Source organism: Tiliqua scincoides, chromosome 5, assembly GCF_035046505.1.
Source record: "Tiliqua scincoides isolate rTilSci1 chromosome 5, rTilSci1.hap2, whole genome shotgun sequence".
In the NCBI taxonomy this organism is placed as follows: domain Eukaryota; kingdom Metazoa; phylum Chordata; class Lepidosauria; order Squamata; family Scincidae; genus Tiliqua; species Tiliqua scincoides.
The window spans coordinates 18,613,465-18,632,743 of NC_089825.1; the positions used below are offsets into that span (position 1 = coordinate 18,613,465).

Here is a 19,279-nt window from a genome sequence, read left to right on the forward strand (position 1 = left end):
CCATAGAGTAGACTGGGGCCCAACATGGGGTAAGGGGAAAATATTCCCTTACCTCACAGTGACCTCCAGCAGCCTCCTTCATTGGACATAGCATAGGCCATGCAGCGGTAGGAGCATGCAAGCTGTAGGATTCTACTGCTCATCCCTTTGAGAAATATTGGCTGCATCATTATAATATCAAACCATGGCATTACATGAACTGAATACCTTGGTTTGGCATTATAAGATACAATGGCATTAGGCAGAATGAAGTTGGAACTGACTATAAATGTTACTTTTTTCCTGGAAGCTAACTTGCTTCGGAAGCTAACTGCTGTATTTTTCTCCCATTTCATGCCACCAAGTCTGGAATATTTTTACAGTTAGGTAACGAGAGAAACAAAACCTTGGTGTGTGATCTTAATACTATAACAAAGCAATCAAATGAAATACACAGCTTGGTATTTTCTGTATAGTTTGGAAAAAAGGAATAGGCAACCTCAAGTTTGCACACTTCCCTCTCTGCATATGAGGGGAGAAAATTAGAGATTTCCTTTACTGGTTTACAGCAAACCATTGTTTGATATTTCATCTGAACTTGGTAAAGTATGCTTTGCAGAAGTAATAGTATGCAGCGTTCAGACAAAATAGCAAACTCTGCTGCAACTTTTTCTCATGAGAGCTGGACACAGGCATTGCATTTCAAATGGTCTGGAGTGATGATGTGAAAGTTCAGTGACTTCTAGTCTGGTCGGAGAATGTTTATTTTTGCATGTGAGTCGCAGCTTGAAGAGAATCCTCCAGAACATGCCTTCAGCCTTTATGCTATTCTCACCGTGCCTAAGTGAACCACCAGAGCAGCTCTCTAACTGCAGGGCTTGGGCTGGGCATTGATGAGTCATAGATACTCAAGTATAAGTCAATCTCACAGATAAGTTGAGGGCAGGTTTTGAACCAAAAATCATGGAATTTTCTATGACCCTTGGATAAGTAGGGGTTTAAACTTAGGGGGGTATCTGACTATAACTTTGTCTGATGTTACCTGAGGCCAGATCCTGAAAAATAACCTACCAGTAATTGTAAACTAAGAAGTGTACAGTCTATAATTAATTTAAAATATAGTAAAAGATCCTAAGATATGTTTTTATTCATTAACTTTTAAAATTCTGGTCTTCACAACATTTTTTGTAAACACTGTAGTAAGTGCACATAGTAAGTCACTGTAATAAGTAAGTTCAGAGTAAGTGCACCGTAAACAACTTACCAGTAAAACCGTTAACCAAATCCTTCTTTAAAGTGCCTGGTGCATTAAGCCAGAGGCTCTACATATTACATACAACATATCACACATAACTGAAAGTGTGCAATTCAATTCACAGCTGAGAGACAGGCAACAGCAACAAGGAATGAGTGAGCAAGAGCAGCTACCCATAGTTGCAACCGATGCATTCAGAAGTAGACCCACTGGTTTCCATGGGTGTTATTCTTAAGTAATGGTGTGCTGAACTGTAACCTCAGACTTTGTTTGAGATGGAAATGAGAATTACATCCTGGTGTTTTAAAAACCAGACATCTGCCAAACATTTGGAATGAGAGTGCAGAAGGGTCAGGTGTGATTCTGCCGAAGAGAACGAGGCTTGCTTGACTTAAATGGAAGTGTTGAGCCCTGGCTTGTTTTTTTCTCAGGAGGAGTGAAAAGGTGAACTTTGGCTACAGCTTGCAGCCTCGTTGCCCTGGAGACTAATTACCCTATAATTATCTCTGCATTGTCCTCTTGGCTTTTCCTGACTGCCAAGATGTGCCTGAACAGCCCTGACCCGAGTGATCTGCAGATAAGGCAAGGAGATAATTAACACCATTTATTGGCAGAAATTTCTCACTTTACAGACTAATATCTATTCTACAGTATATAGATTACTGCAAAAAAGCTTCTAAAAACAATGTGTGCATTACAGAAAGACTCATTGGATATTCATTCAAATTACTTAGGCTAAACCAGTGCTCTCCAACCTTGGGGTCAGGACCCCAATGGGGTCACAACTTACCAGAATGAAAAAGGTTGAAGACCACTGGACTAGAACACCACCAGGTCAAGAGGAGGCAACTGGTGTATACAACCAGGTACCAAGAGATTGTGCTCCAGTCCTGTTCGGGTTGTTAGCAATTGTACTAAAATGTAGCTTTTGCTGCCAGGCTTCATGGTAAATTTTTCTGCTCTCCCCAATAAGAATATTTTGTTATAGTGAAAAGTGCTGGGAGGGCATTACAGGGTGGATAGTGGGCAGCAGAAGGAAGGGGGTAGGCCAGGGGTCAGCAACCTGTGGCTCTTTAAGCTGTCTGCTGTCCTCCTGGTGAAAGTGGAAAAGGGGGTAACAGGAGGCACCTGTGCTGGGAGGGCAGGCTGCTTCCCTCCGCCCCCTGAGCTCACTGTCCTCCTCTCCCTTCACCCCCACCTGCTCCACATTGGTTCCCCTTTTCAATTTTGCCTGCTCTGCAGGCTTAAGCTCCCTGTTTTTCCCTTCCCAACTCTCCAGCAGGATGCCCTCCTCCTCAGCCATTGTGAGCCCTTGCAGCCCGCCTTTCCCTGTGCAGGTCCCCACTCAGTGCAAGGAGAGGCTTTTCCTCCACAGCTGAGGAGACATCCTGTGTGTCTACTCAGTAGTAAGCCCCGTTACAGTGGATGAAGCTTACTCCCAGGAAAGGGTGCCTGGGATGGCAGCCTTGGAGCCGTGCCCGGCAGGTCTGTTCATGAGCAAGCCCCGCTGTAGTCCCTGGGCTACTCCCAGGAAGGTGTGGAGGGCTGTAGCTTCAGCCCCCTCCTGTGCAGGTCTACTTACAAGTAGTCAGTGGGGCTTCCTCCCAGGAAGGTGTGGAGGGCTGCAGCCTCAGCCCCCTCCTATGCAGGTCCACTCACAAGTAGTCAGTGAGGCTTCCTCCCAGGAAAGTGTGGAGAGGACTGCAACCTGAGAGCTCCAACCAACTTGTCTGCTCAGAAGTCCCATTGTAGTCAATGGGGCTTACTCCCAGGATAGTGTGGAGAGGGTTGCAGCCTGAGTGAGGGAGGGCAGGCAGGCAGGCAGGGCAGAAGCTGGCCTGTGGCTGCCCCCCCACCTTCCCCCCCAGCTCTGGCTTCTTCTCTTCCCCACCTCTGGAGTCATTGTCCTTTTTTCCTTCCAGCAGGGTGCCTCTGGAAGGTGGGGGGAGTTCTTTAGTATCCATGTAAGATAAGCAGATGTCATAACCAACATATGTATTGGAATCTTGGAAGATCTGGTGAGGAGGTAGATGTGGTGTCAACAGTGGCCCCTTTAAGGGTAAGGCCTGGGCATCCAGCAGAGTGTGCTGCACAGCTGCAGCCACTTGAAGGCAATAGGGCCCTCAGGGATATAAGGAGCACCTGAGGCAGAAAGGGGGGGTGTGGGCTGGAGAAGGAGTGCAGGTTGGAGAGGAGACTGACTTGCCTTATTGACTTGGATACTCTGACTGATTTGACTGACTTACTTTGGAATCTGACCTTGGACTCTGCCCTGGATACTCTGACTGACTTTGTGACTAAGGGATTGCTGGAGACACTGGAGTTTGGTGTGTGGCTGCTGTGCCCAAGACCTGCTGAGGACCAAGGGTCTGCTGTAGTGGTGGGAGGCTGCTGGCAGGAGATAGGACCTCTGCAGGTTGAACAGGTGAGCTACCCTGGAGGTGGGGTCCAGCAGGAGCGCAGGGCAGAACCAGGGTCATTTGCTGGGGGAAAGAAGGGGAGCTAATTTGCTTAAAGTGGGCATAATTCTCCAGGCAGAGAATGGCCTTGGAATCAGGCAAAACACCATAGAGGACCAGGCATCTGAAAACACAGGACAAGAATGTATGACAAAACTAACTAAAAGCTACAAGAGGGGGCTACGTTATAAAAATGGGACCTATAAGAGCATCAAGGTAAAAAAAACAAACTATATATGCAGTGTTATCTTCATTTCAGATGTCAAAAGGGTTTTGTGGCTCCTGAGGTGTTTTTACACCAGAAAACGGGTCCAAATGGCTCTTTGAGTGTTTAAGGTTGCCAACCCCTGGGGTAGGCAGATAGGGTCCTGGGAGGGGGAGCAGGATCGACACTGGTGTCCCGAGTCTCATATTTTGTTTGTTTGGGTTGTAGCATGCAAAAGGTTGAAGACCACTGGGCTAAACTACAAGTTAATATTTTTCAGCTTTGCTGAAAAGGACAATTAATCTATATTTCACCCTCAGGCTAATGCTAAAAAAAACAACCCATTGAATTTATATAATTTATTAATGGACATTTACATTTGTTGTTTACACAAACACATTTTCATTATTGAAAATTTAGCTAAATGAAAACCTTTTGTGTTATAGAGGGAACCAGTGTTACTTTACCCATCAAACATAGTACAACAGACTTACTTAACCCATCAAACACAGGATGCAGTTGTAGCTGTGCTACCGCAATCTGCCTGTTGCATGATCAGCTGTAGGGTTGGCATTAGGCATCCCCAACTACAAGGCTGACTCCAAGTTTGAGGAGATCCTTTGTGAAGTCACTTCTCATGGCTCACCTCATCGCTCCCGCGGTCTCAGGAGTAGGGATGACAGGGAAGGCAGGTTTCTATTTTTCTCCTATATCTGCCATGATAGGGACTCAAGGTCCAATCCAAATTTTCAGCACAGATGCAGCCGCAATGCAGCCCCAAGTTAAGATAACAAACATTCCCTTACCTCTGTGACTGTTCCCCTACCACAAGATGCAGTTAGCACAGCTGCATCAGCACTGGACAGTTATATAGGATTGAGCCCTCACTCAGCCAGTAGTCACTGATTGCTGGGCGGGCTTATTTCTCCTTTGGAAGTCATGACAGGAGTTGGTATTGGGGCCCTCTCAAGTATTTGGCCCCAGAAGCTGCCCCAGGGTGCCACACACTGACATCACCCCTGCCCAATTACTGTCCTGTATAAAATATGTACATCAGTGTTGCCCAATCTTTTCACCAGATTGCTTTGCACCAGCCAGGTAACACCACAGAATGCCTTGCAGCACCGCAGCTGACACCAGCCTGCAATTCAATTTTTAGCATTTCATGTGTTGCAGTGGCCAGAGAGTACCCCAGAACGCCTTGCAACACTAAAGCCTGCATTAGCCATGCCCCACAAAAATCTGGCTCACAACCCACAGTTTGGGAGCTGCTGGAGTAGTCAAGGTGTTTTGAGATCTGAACTGAACAAAATACTGGGGAAGTTCAGCTCTTATGATGATTCTTTTGGGTTGACACCAGAAACAGTGTTTCTACAACCAACTCCCAGCATCAGACTCCTCAGCTACATGAGAATTTATTGTCTCCAAATTCTCTTTCAAATGTAAGATTAAAGTTAGAACAGTTGAGTGAGGATCAAGTAGTTTAACAAGAGGTATTTCCACTCCCCTTTCCATAAGGATGCGATTCTGTAAAGTAAAAGCAACTGTAGAATCTATGCCCAGTGATGAAAGTGGTGTACCCACTGAAAGTTCACTAGGGTTTGTATCACTGAGGCTTTTCAAAAGTGAAATGATGTAATCTACAGGTTCACCTAGAGATGATTTCTGGAATGGAGTGTCACTACTGGTCTCCTCAGAAACAAGGCTGAAAAAGCGACTTCTCAGTGACAAATTCTGAGATAAAACATGTGCTAAACTTTGAAAATTGAGCTTTATCACAGCTTGCTGAGGATTGTTCAGGATTAAAATTCTTTTAAGATACTCATGAATGTCATTCACTTGCAGAACTCCTACACCTTGGGTTTGTAACATATTTTGGAAATGCTGTTGATCTTGCAAACCAGGCAGCTGTAAGGGACCCCAGTTAATGGACTGTCCTGAACAACCACTGTTTCTTCTGTAGTGGCAGAAGAGGTCTAAGAAGGAATTGGCAGCTGCATCGTTTGACTGTGTGGCATGACCAAGGAATGACGAGAAAGACGAGTAACATACAAAATGGTCCAGCTTCCTGCCTTGCATAGCACAGTGAAGATTGAGGGCTCCTGCTACTTTGGGATTCAAAACCTCCTCAAAGTGAGACATGGTCAGGGATTCAAGACATCCATCATGTAAAACCAGAGCAGTGTGGAATACACCTTTGATTGGACAACTGGGAAAAATTTTACTGATGGACTTGATGGCCTTCTCAACTTCGGAACTGAAAATCACATTGCATTGCAAGCTGATTATTCTGCACCATTCACAGTGATCTTGAAGAGCGTTTACTTCCTTTTGCATCTCAGGGCTCAGTTTTTCAGGTAAAAGGATCACGATACGGCCTCCTCCGTTCTGAGCTACAAATTTTACTGTTTCAAAGCCAAGCCCCGTGAATTCCCCAGTGACTATGTAAACAGCATTCTGTTTAAACAGTCTGTTGCCAGGCTCTGTCACTGGTATATCTGAGGTCTCGCTACCCTCACTTTTCAGCACTGCAACTGGGATGCTTTTGCAGTTGAAATATGATGGAGCAGTAACTGACCTTTCAGACTTTCCTGCTTGCTGAAAAGGGGAAAATGTGAGATGTTTTAATTGTTTCGTGTTCATTGACTTAAGCCACCAGGAGATCTCCTTGTGGGTCTGTATCAGAGATGCTTTCTGAAAAATATGGACCAGGTTGACAGGACGGATGTGGATATTTTCATTATCGCTCCCAATCAGATGCCGAAGGCATTCTGGCTGTTCATTACCATAAACCAATACAATGTCTCGCAGGTGGAAAAGACAGGTTAGGCTCTCTTTAAATATTCCATTTAGTGGAGGTAAAAAAATGAGGGCGTGGCACTGATTAACACGCTGCCATAGACCAGTCAGATGGCTTGTCATGATTGTTTTCCATCCTACTTCCTGGGCGGAAAGATTAAGCACTTTGCACAAAACTGACTCCGGCTCAGTGGAAATCACACCCAGCATTTCACCATGCCTGGGCATAGGCAATGTTCGATGCAAAACCTCCCTTGCTACCCAGAAGAATGACAGGCATGGCATATTTCTAAAGCATGGAAATTTCTGAGTATTAAAACAAACGGTTTCTGGAATAACAACTCTTGAAGCTGCAGGGACTGGATAGCATGAAACAATATGGTCTCCCACTTTGACTTTTTTCACTTCGGCCCCTGTTGCCGTTACAGTGCCAGTGAAGTCCAATGCTAATAGTTTGTGCTGATCGATTGTGTGTGAATTCCAGTACAAGGTTTTTCCAAATTTACAGCTGGACACAGTAACAGGAAAATAGTCTTCTGAATGGATGCTGAATTGTTCAATGTCGACCTCAACGCTGTGGTTACCAAGTTGAGCACGTGGGTTGGCAACTTTCGCCGAGAGATTACTTGTGCCATATGGATCGGATGTATACAAAAAGCACATTCCTGAGTTCTGAATCTGAAGTTGCTGGCATGGCAAATTGAGGGCGGAGGCTTCAAACTGCATGCGCTTAATTTCAGCACTGTAAATTCTTCCTTCATTGATCCACACTTCGGGATAATCCTGTGCTTTGTACTTGACTAAAACGTCTGCTAAGGCGGAGATGTCTATTGCGCTTGTTGAGCTGATGTCAATAATCTGAAATGCAATTTCAGGGACTTCAAGCATACATGTTCGAGTCATGCCATACAAGCCAAAGCCAGTGTTTATGTGGTCTACTTTCCCTTCTGATGTCCTGTAAGTGATTATTGTGATGGAGCAATTAGCCTTCTTCTCCTTTAATGCAATAACCACTTGGCGTAATGCCTCACAGCACCTTACTGAGTATTTCACCACTTTATCTGGTAAAGTTTCATTCAGTTTTTGGATTCCCCACAGATACAGAACATCATGGTAGCCCTGAAGCTCCAGGTTAATTTTATTTTGGGCACGGCGGTCTGTTCTCTTTGCTGTCAGCATTTTGTCCCAGTCCTGATAGGGAACAAATCTAGATTCACTGTGCAAGTAATTCTTGAGTCGCTGCGCTATTCCAAATTTGTCAGCAAATACCACCACTCTGGGTGCTTTGGGTAAATTCTGCATTGTTTGATCAGAGGTTATTTCTTTCCACTTATTTTCAAACAATAGATCATTTTCTTCTCTGGGAATGTCCTTTACAAAGGGGATCTGAACGCCTTTCAGTTCTGCCAAAACAGAGCCGTGTTTATCTGCAAAGCACCCACAGAACTCCATGTAATTCTCTGTGGACTTGCTTGTTTTCAAATATATGATCATTTCCTCTTCCAAAGGTCTAGCAACTACAAGGCTGTTTATGCCAGAAAGAGGCATCACTTTGGTCTTGGAAATAGTCATAGCCAGAAGTCCTGTCATTTGCAGAAAACACTCCAAGAGTACTGGATGGATATAATACTCATACATGTCTTCTGACGTCTGTCCCTTCACTTTTACGGTTGTTACAGCTTCTTTCAGCTCTTCACAATAATAAACATCATTTAGCTGTCTGAAAGTAGGACCATAGAAGAATCCAAGGTGTGACAATTCCTCATAGACTTCATCCTTGCTAACAACAGCCGTACACCTCTGAAAAATGTCTTGAAGGCAAATGATCTTTTCTTCAATTGATGTCTCAGGATTCTTTGTGACTTGTCCTGAGACATGAACTGTACTAGCTGATCCAGATAGTATCCTGAATTCTGACAATCTTTGTGATTCCACCTTTATCTTTAAATCATGGGAACTTTCTTTTAAAGCACACGGTGCAGCAAAATTTATATTCAACTGATTGAGACTTAAGGGTGCTTTTGGTCTTGTGCAACTCATCACAGCTGCCAGAGCAAGTTCCACAAAAAAGCTACCAGGAACCAAAGCAACACCATGGTTCTTGTGTTCATACAAACATGGGGTCAGGGCTGGAGAGATTGAACAAATGAATTCTGTGCTGTCATTGTTTGTACTGCAAATTAAGGGATGCCTCGAGCTTGCAGCTCTGTGAGTTGCTTGTTGCGTAGTGTTCAGCCGTGACATGAGGTTTTTGTGATCAAACTGATACCTGGGATAGGGTGATGGTACACTTTGATACCCTTCATAGAAGTGCTGCCAGTTGACGTTCCATCCCATTTCAAACAGATCTTTCATCAGATTAAGAAGTGCGGTGTATTCCGTATCTGTCTGCAAGGAAGGTAAAACTCTGGTTTGTTTTCCTAAAGTTTCAGTAATGTATGTCTGCAATGCTTCATGAGGACCTATTTCTATGAATACAATCTTTTCCTTGTCTTTTGCAGAAGTTATTATGGCCTGTGCAAAAGAAACAGGGTCTCGAATCTGTCTAGCCCAGTAATTGCCTGTCACAAAGTCACCCTCTGAAGCAGCCTTCCCTGTTGCTGTGGAAATTAGATTAATTTCTGACTTCCTGCCTTCTAATTCTGATAGACTGGCTGCCAACTCTGACAGTACTGGGTCCATCATGTGGCTGTGATATGCAGCTGGCACATTTAGACCATGGAAAAAAATGTTTTGTTTGCTGAAATGTTCAGCTAAGTCCTTCTGAAGAGAATCGATGGACTCTGCATCACCCGACAATGTACAACACTGAGGACTGTTGAATGCGGCCATGCAGACCTTGCCTGAGTATGCCCCAAGGGCCCCCGACACCTCTCCCACTAGGACGTTACCCACAACCAGCATCCTGCCTCCCGGGACCATAGCCTGCAGCCTGCTCCTGTGATAGATGACTTTGACGGCGTCTTCCAAGGAAATACAGCCAGCAAAATGGGCAGCAGCCACCTCGCCAACTGAATAGCCAACCACAGCTGTTGGTGTCACTCCCCAGTGTTGCAGAAGAGTAACCAAGGCCACCTGCAGCGTGAAGAGTAAGGGCTGGGCAATTTCAGACCTGGATAAATCCTCATGTTCATTTTCTGTTAATTTCATAATTCTGGGTGAGAGTTGCTGAAATAATTGTTTGATTTCAAGACATTTGTCTCTGAATACTGGCTCGCATCTTATTAGGGTTTTGCAGATCCCATTGAAATTCAAATCGTTACCAGAGAACACAAAAACCAGTTGCGGAGGCCTCTTTGCTGGAACAATTTCTATTCCAGCTGCAGATGTAAGTTGTTGTTCCAGGTGCTGGAGAGAGGACGCCACAAAGGCTTTTCTGCACTTGTGGTTTCTGTGGCTTCTTCTGCATGCAGAGGTATAGGCCAGGCTTGGGAGGGTTACTGAGCCACCTGCACTGATGTGCCTAGCAGTGTCTTCCATTGTCCTTCTGAGAGAACAGCCTGAAGCTGCAGAGATGACAAACAGCTCAACAGGTCTTTTGACTGGAGGAAGAACCTGGGTTTGCTTAACCTGCTGGACAACCACATGGGCGTTGGTCCCGCCAAATCCAAAACAGTTGATCCCGGCTACTCTGCCCAAGTCGCCAGAGTCATCCCACCTCTCGACCATTGTGGGAATGGAGAGATTTAATTCCTCTGTATTTATGCTGCTGTTGGTCTCCGAGAAGTGCAAGGATGGAACAATCTTCCCATGGTGCATCATCAGGAGCACTTTGATTAGCCCAGCTGCCCCAGAAGCGGACTCCGTGTGCCCAATGTTCCCTTTAACGGAGCCCATCTTGAGAGGGGGCACTTGAGGAGACCTCTTTTTGCCAATGACATTGCCTAGGCTTTCTGCCTCAGTGGCATCTTCTGAAGGGTTTCCTGTGCCATGTGCTTCAATATACTGCACAGCTGAGGGATCAACACATGCTGGATAAATGCTGAGCAGTAACTTTTCTTGTTCTTCACGAGATGATTTGATGTCTGTGGCTCCTCCATTCTGATTGACTGCAGTGGTGCTGATGACACCCCATATTTTGTTGAAGTCTTCTTGTGCCTGTTTTGGGGGAGAAAGGTAAAGATACATTTATGCTACTGTGCATGGTTAATTATTTCAGCATTTTGTGTATCTTTGTTTCATACTGGACATCCTAGAAAGGCTATGTGGCTTTATATTGTCACGGATACTGGCTGCCTCATTATTTGCTGCAGACTGATAGTTTAATAATTTGCAATTTGCTGCAGGTTGATAGTTTAGGGTGCTTGGCTGATTTTTTTTCTTTATCAATGAGAACTTATGGTTAGGAGACAGTCTCTTGATAGTTGGGAATCTCTTTGTGGTTTTGAATGTGATCCTGATCAGAACTTGAAGACACAAAGAAGGAGATAAATGGCGTGACATAGTGTTGGGCTAATTTGGAGACTGAGAGTGATCAAGCTGTGAGTTGGTGGAAGGTGGAGCAACCTTTGATCTGCTGTCTCAAAGGAATGCCTCCTTGCTTCCACTTATGCCCTGCTTGTATACTTGTAAATAAAGCAAAGATTACAACGACACACCAAGTCTCTGTTGCTCCCTTATCCAAAGGAAACTAGAGCTGGTTCAAAATTTCTCCCTACTTGAAGAAATAGGGAGCACTATATAAACACCTTACCTTTTTCAGGGGCTTTAACAAAAGCACGCCGCAGCCTTCTCCTCTTCCATAACCATCTGCCTGTCGAGAGAAGGGCTTACTGATTCCGTCAGGAGATATCATGGTTGCTTTACTCAGAGATACAAATTTCCAGGGATCCATGATGCAGTTCACTCCTCCACAGAGAACTGATTCACAGTCTCCTGCATCAAATGTACAAAACAATCTGGAAGTCATGAAAAGTGGAAAAACGGCACGATCTTCACCTGGCCAAAGAAGTTGCTTTTCTATGACATGGTAATTTCTCTGGACAGCACCTGGGATCAAATCAGAAGTGACCTAACCACATGAACAACACTTCCATGGGGTGTGTGTGTGTGCCTGTCCTCTTCAGTCATCAGAGGGGGCCCTGTTGGTTGTGTCGCCATTAAGAGAGGTGAGGGGGATGGCAGTCAGAAATAGGGCCTTCTCGGTGGTGACGCCTGTATTGTGGAATTCCCTCCCCTTTCAGTTGAGAACAGCTCCTTCATTGTTAACCTTCCAGTGAGGCCTGAAAACGTTTTTATTCCAGCAAGCCTTTGATGTCTGATGGCTGCTTTTAATTGTTTTTACTGCTGATTTTATTGCTACTGGTTGCTTTTATGTTACAGGTTGCTTTTATGGTTTGTTTTTATGTATTTGATATATTTTAATGTATTTTATTATTTTTAAATGTTGTTAGCCGCCTTGGGTGCCCTCCGGGGAGAAAGGCGGATTACAAATCAAATAAATAAATAAATTTTAAGGGAATAGCACGCACAAGTGGGCAGGACAAAACTGCCCGAATCCACAGCAGAAGGATAGAGGGACTTTAGTATTCTGCCCTGCCATGGTTCTGATCCTGATTGCAAGCTGTCGCACATTTCTGATGGGAAAAAATTGAAATTTTCTTGCCTTGGAAGAAAATTACAATTAAAAGCCCATTAAAAACAGCAAACAGGGGAGCGGGGGCTTCTATCAGGATCAGAATTGCCCCAGGGCAAAGTAATAAAACCCCCACCTCCCCATCATAGTTTCAGGTCATTTCATTGTGTGCCTGCTCTACATGTGCTATTTGCTATTACACACACACACACACACACAGAAATGTTAGTTATGCATTTAGAATCACATCAAACCTTAACATGACAGTGTGCATAAAAACCAACCTTATATCCAAATTTCCCTGCCCTTCTTTCCTCCAAAGAATCAGTGTAAATGAAAATTGGACCAACTTCACATTTTATTTGACATTGGGTTGTATACAAAGTTCCCTTCTACCAGAGGAAGGGAACCTTTGGATACAGCCTGTTGTAATTTATTTTAAACAATCATATTCTGGCTTTCCAGCCTAATGACTAGACACTGAAGGAAGCTGCCAGCAAGCAGTATACCAAGGACAGGGCAGGGAGGTGGTCTGCTCCAGGTGCCAGCGATAAGGGGGTGCCTGAATCTTGTGCCTGTCACTCTAGGGGCTGGCTGGCGAATTCTTCCCCATTGAGAGCTCCAGAGCTCAAAGACAACCACAGGGTTACCCATCACTTCAAATATCAGAGGTACCCTGAGGCAGAGACCAGGTATACCTGTGGCTTTGAGCAGCCAAGGGCAAGGCAGTGGGAATGGTCTGTCCTTGGTGTCAAATATACTAGCTATGCCATTGCTAACAGCATCGCAATTACAACAATAGAGGGTCCAATTCTATTCAACTTTCCAACACCATGCAGCTGCAATGCAGCCCTGAGATGAGGGAACAAACATTCCCTGACCTTGTGGAGGCCTTCGTGATTGCTCCCCCATCACAGAATGCAGCACACACCCTGTTGGCATGGCTATATCCAACCTGCAAATTTGGATAGGATTGGGTCCTAAATTTGGATAGGTCCTAACTTGGATAGGATTGGGTCCTTACTTCTGTAAGAACTATTTCCACAGCCTACCTAAATTAGAATGAGTGAAAATGTCAAGCCAGGTATCATATACGTATTGGTGACATCCAAGCCCAGACTCCCAGATGATCTCCTCCAGAAGCTTCATGTCAATGTTCAATAACATGGGCTATAGAATTTAATGCTGTGGGTTACCATATGCCAAAGGAGTCTCACAGCACCATTTTCTGCAGGAGATCTTTCAGGAAGGCCTGAAGTCACCATGAAGTAGTACCTCCAAGTCCCATTCCAACAGTATGGGTTAGAAATCTTGACAAGTCTAAAAATGGACATTCATAATCTTCATTCAAAATTCCAATACCCTGTTTAATGGCTGTGCAGGCAAAGTGCAAAGCAGTGAGGAATGATGAGCAAGCAGTATCAATGGTAAGTGATGGTCCTGTCAGATTAAAAGTGAATGAAATCCGGTTAGCGGCTGTGCTCATTGTTGCTCCAGTGCCGCCATATTGGTTTGTTTCTGAAACTGCCCTGTCCGTTATGGATTCATAGTCTCGATTCGTCAGACCTGAAAATACAGAAAAAGAAAACATTAAGATCTATATAGGTAAGACAAACATTCAGAGTCCAACACAGGTCAAAAACTATAATGGCTTCAAAATGTAGTTGCCAGAATGCTGACAAAGACAGAGTGGACAGCACGTTACATCTGTTTTGTGCAAGTTGCACTGACTACCCATTTGTTTCTGGGCACAATTAAAGGTTCTGGTTTTAATCTTTAAAGTCTTTAAATGATTTAGGATCAGGTTACCTGTGGTGAAAACCTCCAGTTACCCCATTTTCTGCCTTGTTTTCATCAATACATGAAAACAAGGCAGAAAATTTGTGGGCAGACTTGTATTTTGCCTTTAATAGCTTTGATAGTGTACTTTTTAATAAATGTCTTATATTTTTACTGTGTCGTCTGGTCTTTCAGTTCACTTTAGATGGAGCATGTTGCCATGACTCTCAGATTGCACTTGCCCCACTATTGTCTGATTGCAATGGGGTTTGGGTCTCCCTGACAAATTGGGAGGGAGGCTTTCCCAAGATACTCTTTCTGAATGGCTTTGAATGATGGCAGGAGAACGACACTTTCCTAGTAAACACCCTCCCCCAGTTTACCCAGTTAAAAGGGCTAAGTGGGGAGCAAGAGATGACTGCCAATTGCCAAATACTAGTCACTAAGCCCATCTTGTCTTCCATCTACTGTTACATTATTCTAAGAACTGCTTTCACCCATATAACCCTACATGGGTTCTCTAACCTTTGCAGCTTGCTCAATTTCGTTTCATGGGCACCTGAGACAGAGCCTTCTTGGTGATGGTGCCATGGTTATGGAATTTATTCCCCAGGAAAACCCATCAATCCCCCTCTTTTTCCATCTTTAAAAGGCAGTTACATGTTTGAAAAAAATTGCATGGTCTTCTGTGGGTGATTTGATCTTGCGTTTAATAGATATCATGTGGCTATTCTTTCTATTTTATTATGTTACTTTACATAACATAGACACAAGAATATTGGATTGTTCTGAAACTTCTGGAAGCCACTTTATGAAGATTTGTCTTTAAAGGCAGCACATAAATCTATAAAATAAAACAAAAATCACACCACAGTGGCATTCTTACAAGGATAAATAGCTTTGCAAATAGGATTCAAATATTGTTGATAAATAAGTTGCATTGTGCCGTATCAAACTTATAAGCCGCCCACGTGGCCCAGTACTTCGTGTCCATCAAGGCTTATTGAGAGCAACTTTCTAAGGTCTCTCAAGAACCTTTTATGGAGACACAACAGACGCAAGCCACTGGACTGTGGTGTTACAAGCCCTTGTTGCGTGGCTAAAGCAGATATATAAGCGAGGACTATTATGATGTGTTTGGGCAAATCTTCTCCATGAAACCATTTGCTCACCAACAAAAACCCCAGTTTTGGTGCCACTGATATTTTCAGTTGCGACTCCGGCATTTTCCAGTGCTCTGTAGGTGCACTCCAGGAGCAGCTTCTGCTGAGGATCCATACATTTGGCTTCCTCGTTGTTAATGCCAAACAGCTTATTGTCAAATGCATTCAATCTAAAATAAAAAATAAGAACAAAGACACAAGAAGATGTGCCACACACAGTGTGATGCACAAGCCGCTTAATCCAACAAGCTTGATATTAAAATGAGCTGTAATAATTTTATAGATTGAAATTATTCCTCCACTGGAGAGCTGGCAAAGAAAGTGGGACAGGCAATTTGTTACTGCAGGTAGTTGCCCTACAAACAGAACCACAGAACCTGGAAAGGCTTTTCAGCCATTTTCAACCACTGTGCTCCAAATTCTTGTGGCACGCCTGCGCAACTTTTGCGGCACACCAGTGTGCCACAGCACACCAGTTGAAAATTGCTGCTCGACACCCACCCACCCCCACACCTGTCTACTAAGAATTTTGCTTCCTGCATCTGAGAGGGTGGACTGTCATCTTCAAGGTGCCACAAGCCTCTTTATTGGTTTTACATTCCATTATGTCATTGTGATGGCATTTCCTTGCCCTTTCCTCCCTCTGTGAGTGGCATCCAATGAAGCTGAGCAGGGTGTGAGGAAATACTAACAGGATGATATCATGTCCTGCCCCCCACATACACCAAGAAGTTGAGGATCAGCAACACCCACACATTTTTTCCCCATTGTATAACATTTCTGCCTCAGATCTTCAATCCAAACCAGCTCACATGGTGTGCAGGTTTTCTGTGAGCAACCAAAGCAGCTCATTACTTTTAAAGAGAGATGTTTAAAAGGTTCCTATATAGAACCAGGGACATGAATCACTAAGTTCAGAAGAAAAGCACGCCCTACTCCCCATTTGCAAGTTTGGAGAGCTGAATGGTTTACAAGCATGTTGTAAGACTTACTCATCGAGAAGAGCAGCATGCGTTGTGTGCATTTTACCAGGTTCATTATAATGTGGGTCATGCCAAACTCTCATGCTAAATCTTTCTGGAGGTATTTCTGTAGTACAGTTTCGGCCATCCTCCAGCACTTTCCAGAAACAGTCAATCCCTTCACCTATTGCATGAAGATTTAAAAGAAAAAGAATGTCTGCTTGTCTTTATTTACAAAAATAAATTGTCTTTATTCACACACACACAAAAAAACCTGTTCGAACCATTTGCAATTTTCATGAGAAATAATATTTCAAATGTAAAACAATTTAAGTCAAATCTGAACTTTCCCAGCAATATCTATTTTGAGTAAAGCCTCAGTTCAAGGGGGCTCAATCCTGCTGCTATTGACTAAACAAAAACTAAGACTTCAATCCTAACCACACTTTCCTGAGAATAAGCCCCACTGAACAAAATAGAACTTACTCCCGAGTAGACCTGGTTAGGATTGCACCCTAAGCCCATCAGGTCAAATTATTCTTAAAATGTGGTGTGGCCTCAAACTATTAAAAGCATTCTAGCAAGAACTTAAAGGTCAACATTTCTAAATATCTAGTACTGCCATCTTCTTCTGAAAACACCTACAATGCAGTCCAGAATACCTGAAGAACTGACAGAAATAAGGATTTATACCTCCTATATCAGTGTTTCTCAAACTGTGGGTCAGGACCCACTAGGTGGGTTGCAAGCCACGTTCAGGTGGTCCCCATCCATTTCAATGTACAATATATCTTATCTTTATTAGACTTGATGCTACCATGGTATGTGACTGCATTTGGGGAAATGTACAGATTTGTACTTTTAACAGGCTGCTCTGTATATGCTTTTAACAATGATAGTCAATGGGGCTTACTCACTCTTGGGTAAGCATAAATAGGATTGCAGCCTTTGGGTGTTTGGTGAATTTTTAAAAAACAGATCAGCCACAGCTTGGGAGGGTTAGGAGGGTTCTTCTTTATTTTAAATAAATTGGTAAACTTATACTTATCATGAACTTTTAATTTACTTACAGCCCAGAGCGCAGGGCTGTCACTGCTGCAAAATAGCAGCCACAGCATCCAATGTGCCTCAGGCAGCCGCTGCCACCTTCCTGGGAGAAATGAAATTTTGTTCCCTTCCCCCAAGCAAGAGAAGTAGCCCTGCAATGGGGCTACTTGATTCTGCGGCGACTTTCAAGCCACATGGTCCAAAATAGGGCTCTGGATCCAGTGGAGCCAAGCTCCACCAGTCCCGCCCCCTTCCCACCATGCTCTCTCAACCCTCCATGTCTGCCCCCTGCCCACTGCAGAATGCCTCCTCCCGGCCCCTTCCCCCACTCACCTCTCTGCCACCCAGCGGTACAGGCAATTGCTGGGCAGCAGAATGCAGGCCCAGCACCAGAGTTGGCTCAGCACGCGCTCACACTCTCGCTGGGCCTGCTGTAAGGGCTCGCAAACATGTCTTATGGCACTGCTCAGGATTGGGCTTAGTTAATTTAATTTAATTTAATTTAATTTTAATTTGTCATATGGGGGTGTTAAAAAATTTTCCTGCTTGGTGATGTCACTTCTGGCCATTACATCACTTTCAGGTTTAGTGACATCACTTCTGGTGAGTCCCAACAAATTGTGGGTCCCAGTGCTAAAACATCTGAGAACCACTGTCCTATTTCACTCTTAGCACAATTGTTTTGATTTAGCAAAGGCTTACCTCCAGGAAAGTTGCATCCTATTCCCACAATGGCAATTTCATCCTCAGATGCCATTTTTGTCTTATTTTTCTATTCATGCCAGTCATAATTAAGGCAAGGATTCTGTGAAAAATGAATACTGTACAAGCTTACAAATATTTGCTTTTTGCTTGTCACTCTGCAAAATGACATTTCACTTTTCCAGACACTACACAGAAATGAAATGTCTAGTTAGTTACTCAAGTGAGAAAAAAGAAATAAAAGTTTTCTTAGTTAGAGGTCAGATTAAAGTGTAGGACCGCCACATTTCCATACTGCTCACCACAAAACATAACCTCCCATCATTTGGAGAGTTTACAACAGCTGCCAGGATTGTTTGGCACTATTGTGGGAACAGCAAATGATTGAGGTATCCATATGTTGAGCCGTTTGAAAAATTATAACCCCACATGGACCAACATGATGTTGAAACATTTAGGCACCTTCTCATGACAGATGTGATAGGGTCCAATCCTATCCAACTTTCTAGCTCCGGTGTAGCCACAATGTAGCCCCATGGTAAGGGAACACATGTTCCCATATCTTGACAAGACCCCAGTGTCTGCCCACTCCATCACAGGATGCAGCCCCACTTGCACAGCTGCACCAGCATTGGCAAGTTGGATAGAATTGGGCCCATAATGTCTAAAAAAAAAGCCACCCTTCTTTACATTATTATTATTAACTTTATTTTTATTGCTATTTACTTTATTTATACCCCACCTTTCTCCCCCAAGGGACCCAAGGTGGCTAAGACTACATAGGAACAATTCACATGATTTGATTTTTAAAAATATGTATTTGACAAGACTTCCAGTAGGGTCCACTCCAAATATTGCAATTTACCATAAAAATAAGCAAGACTAATACAAAATAGTAATTAGAACTTAAAAGGGACACACAACACAATTATTCGTTTTTGATTTTTTCAAAATAAAAGAAATATTTTTTCGAAGGGTAGCATCTTCTTTTCAGAGCTAACACTCAGGGCCTCTCCTTTACACATTAACAACAATGTAGTCATGGTGTAACGAAGATCCTTCCACAGTTCCCAGGTATACAAGACATTTTAATAGTAATCCTGCTGGATAAAACCAATGATTCATCTAATCCAGCATTATTCTGTTTTTGGCTATGTCAAACAGGCTTCTGGGAAGTTTAAAAACAGGAGTCAATTCAACAATCCTTATCTGTTGCTTGTCTCCACTATTCTGCATTTATGGATGCTCCATTCAACTATCATGGCTAATACCTGTCAATAGACATCTCCATAATTTGTCTAACATTCTGGGTTTTTTTTTAGTCATCAAAACTAATGACCACCACGTTTTGCAG

General features: G+C 43.6%; 1 protein-coding gene across 1 annotated transcript; it reads right to left on the reverse strand.

Annotated features, from left to right (window-relative positions):
- Positions 1-5,269: 5,269 nt before the first annotated feature.
- On the reverse strand, positions 5,270-17,980 carry LOC136651326 (phthioceranic/hydroxyphthioceranic acid synthase-like). Its single transcript, XM_066627610.1, has 6 exons — positions 17,926-17,980; positions 16,207-16,360; positions 15,224-15,384; positions 13,635-13,838; positions 11,391-11,572; positions 5,270-10,795 (listed from the first exon to the last, which is right to left on the reverse strand). The coding sequence occupies exons 1-6, from the start codon at positions 17,978-17,980 to the stop codon at positions 5,270-5,272; spliced, it is 6,282 nt and encodes a 2,093-aa protein (XP_066483707.1).
- Positions 17,981-19,279: the final 1,299 nt, after the last annotated feature.

What these genes read in the sequence shown, in the direction of transcription:
- LOC136651326 (XM_066627610.1), bottom strand. Translation starts at nt 17,980, where the DNA reads ATGGCATCTGAGGATGAAATTGCCATTGTGGGAATAGGATGCAACTTT. An exon ending in AGGATGCAACTTTCCTGGAG is followed by an intron (nt 16,361 to 17,925) that starts GTAAGCCTTTGC and finishes TTCATGCAATAG; the next exon opens with GTGAAGGGATTGACTGTTTC. An exon ending in CATGCTGCTCTTCTCGATGA is followed by an intron (nt 15,385 to 16,206) that starts GTAAGTCTTACA and finishes TTTTTATTTTAG; the next exon opens with ATTGAATGCATTTGACAATA.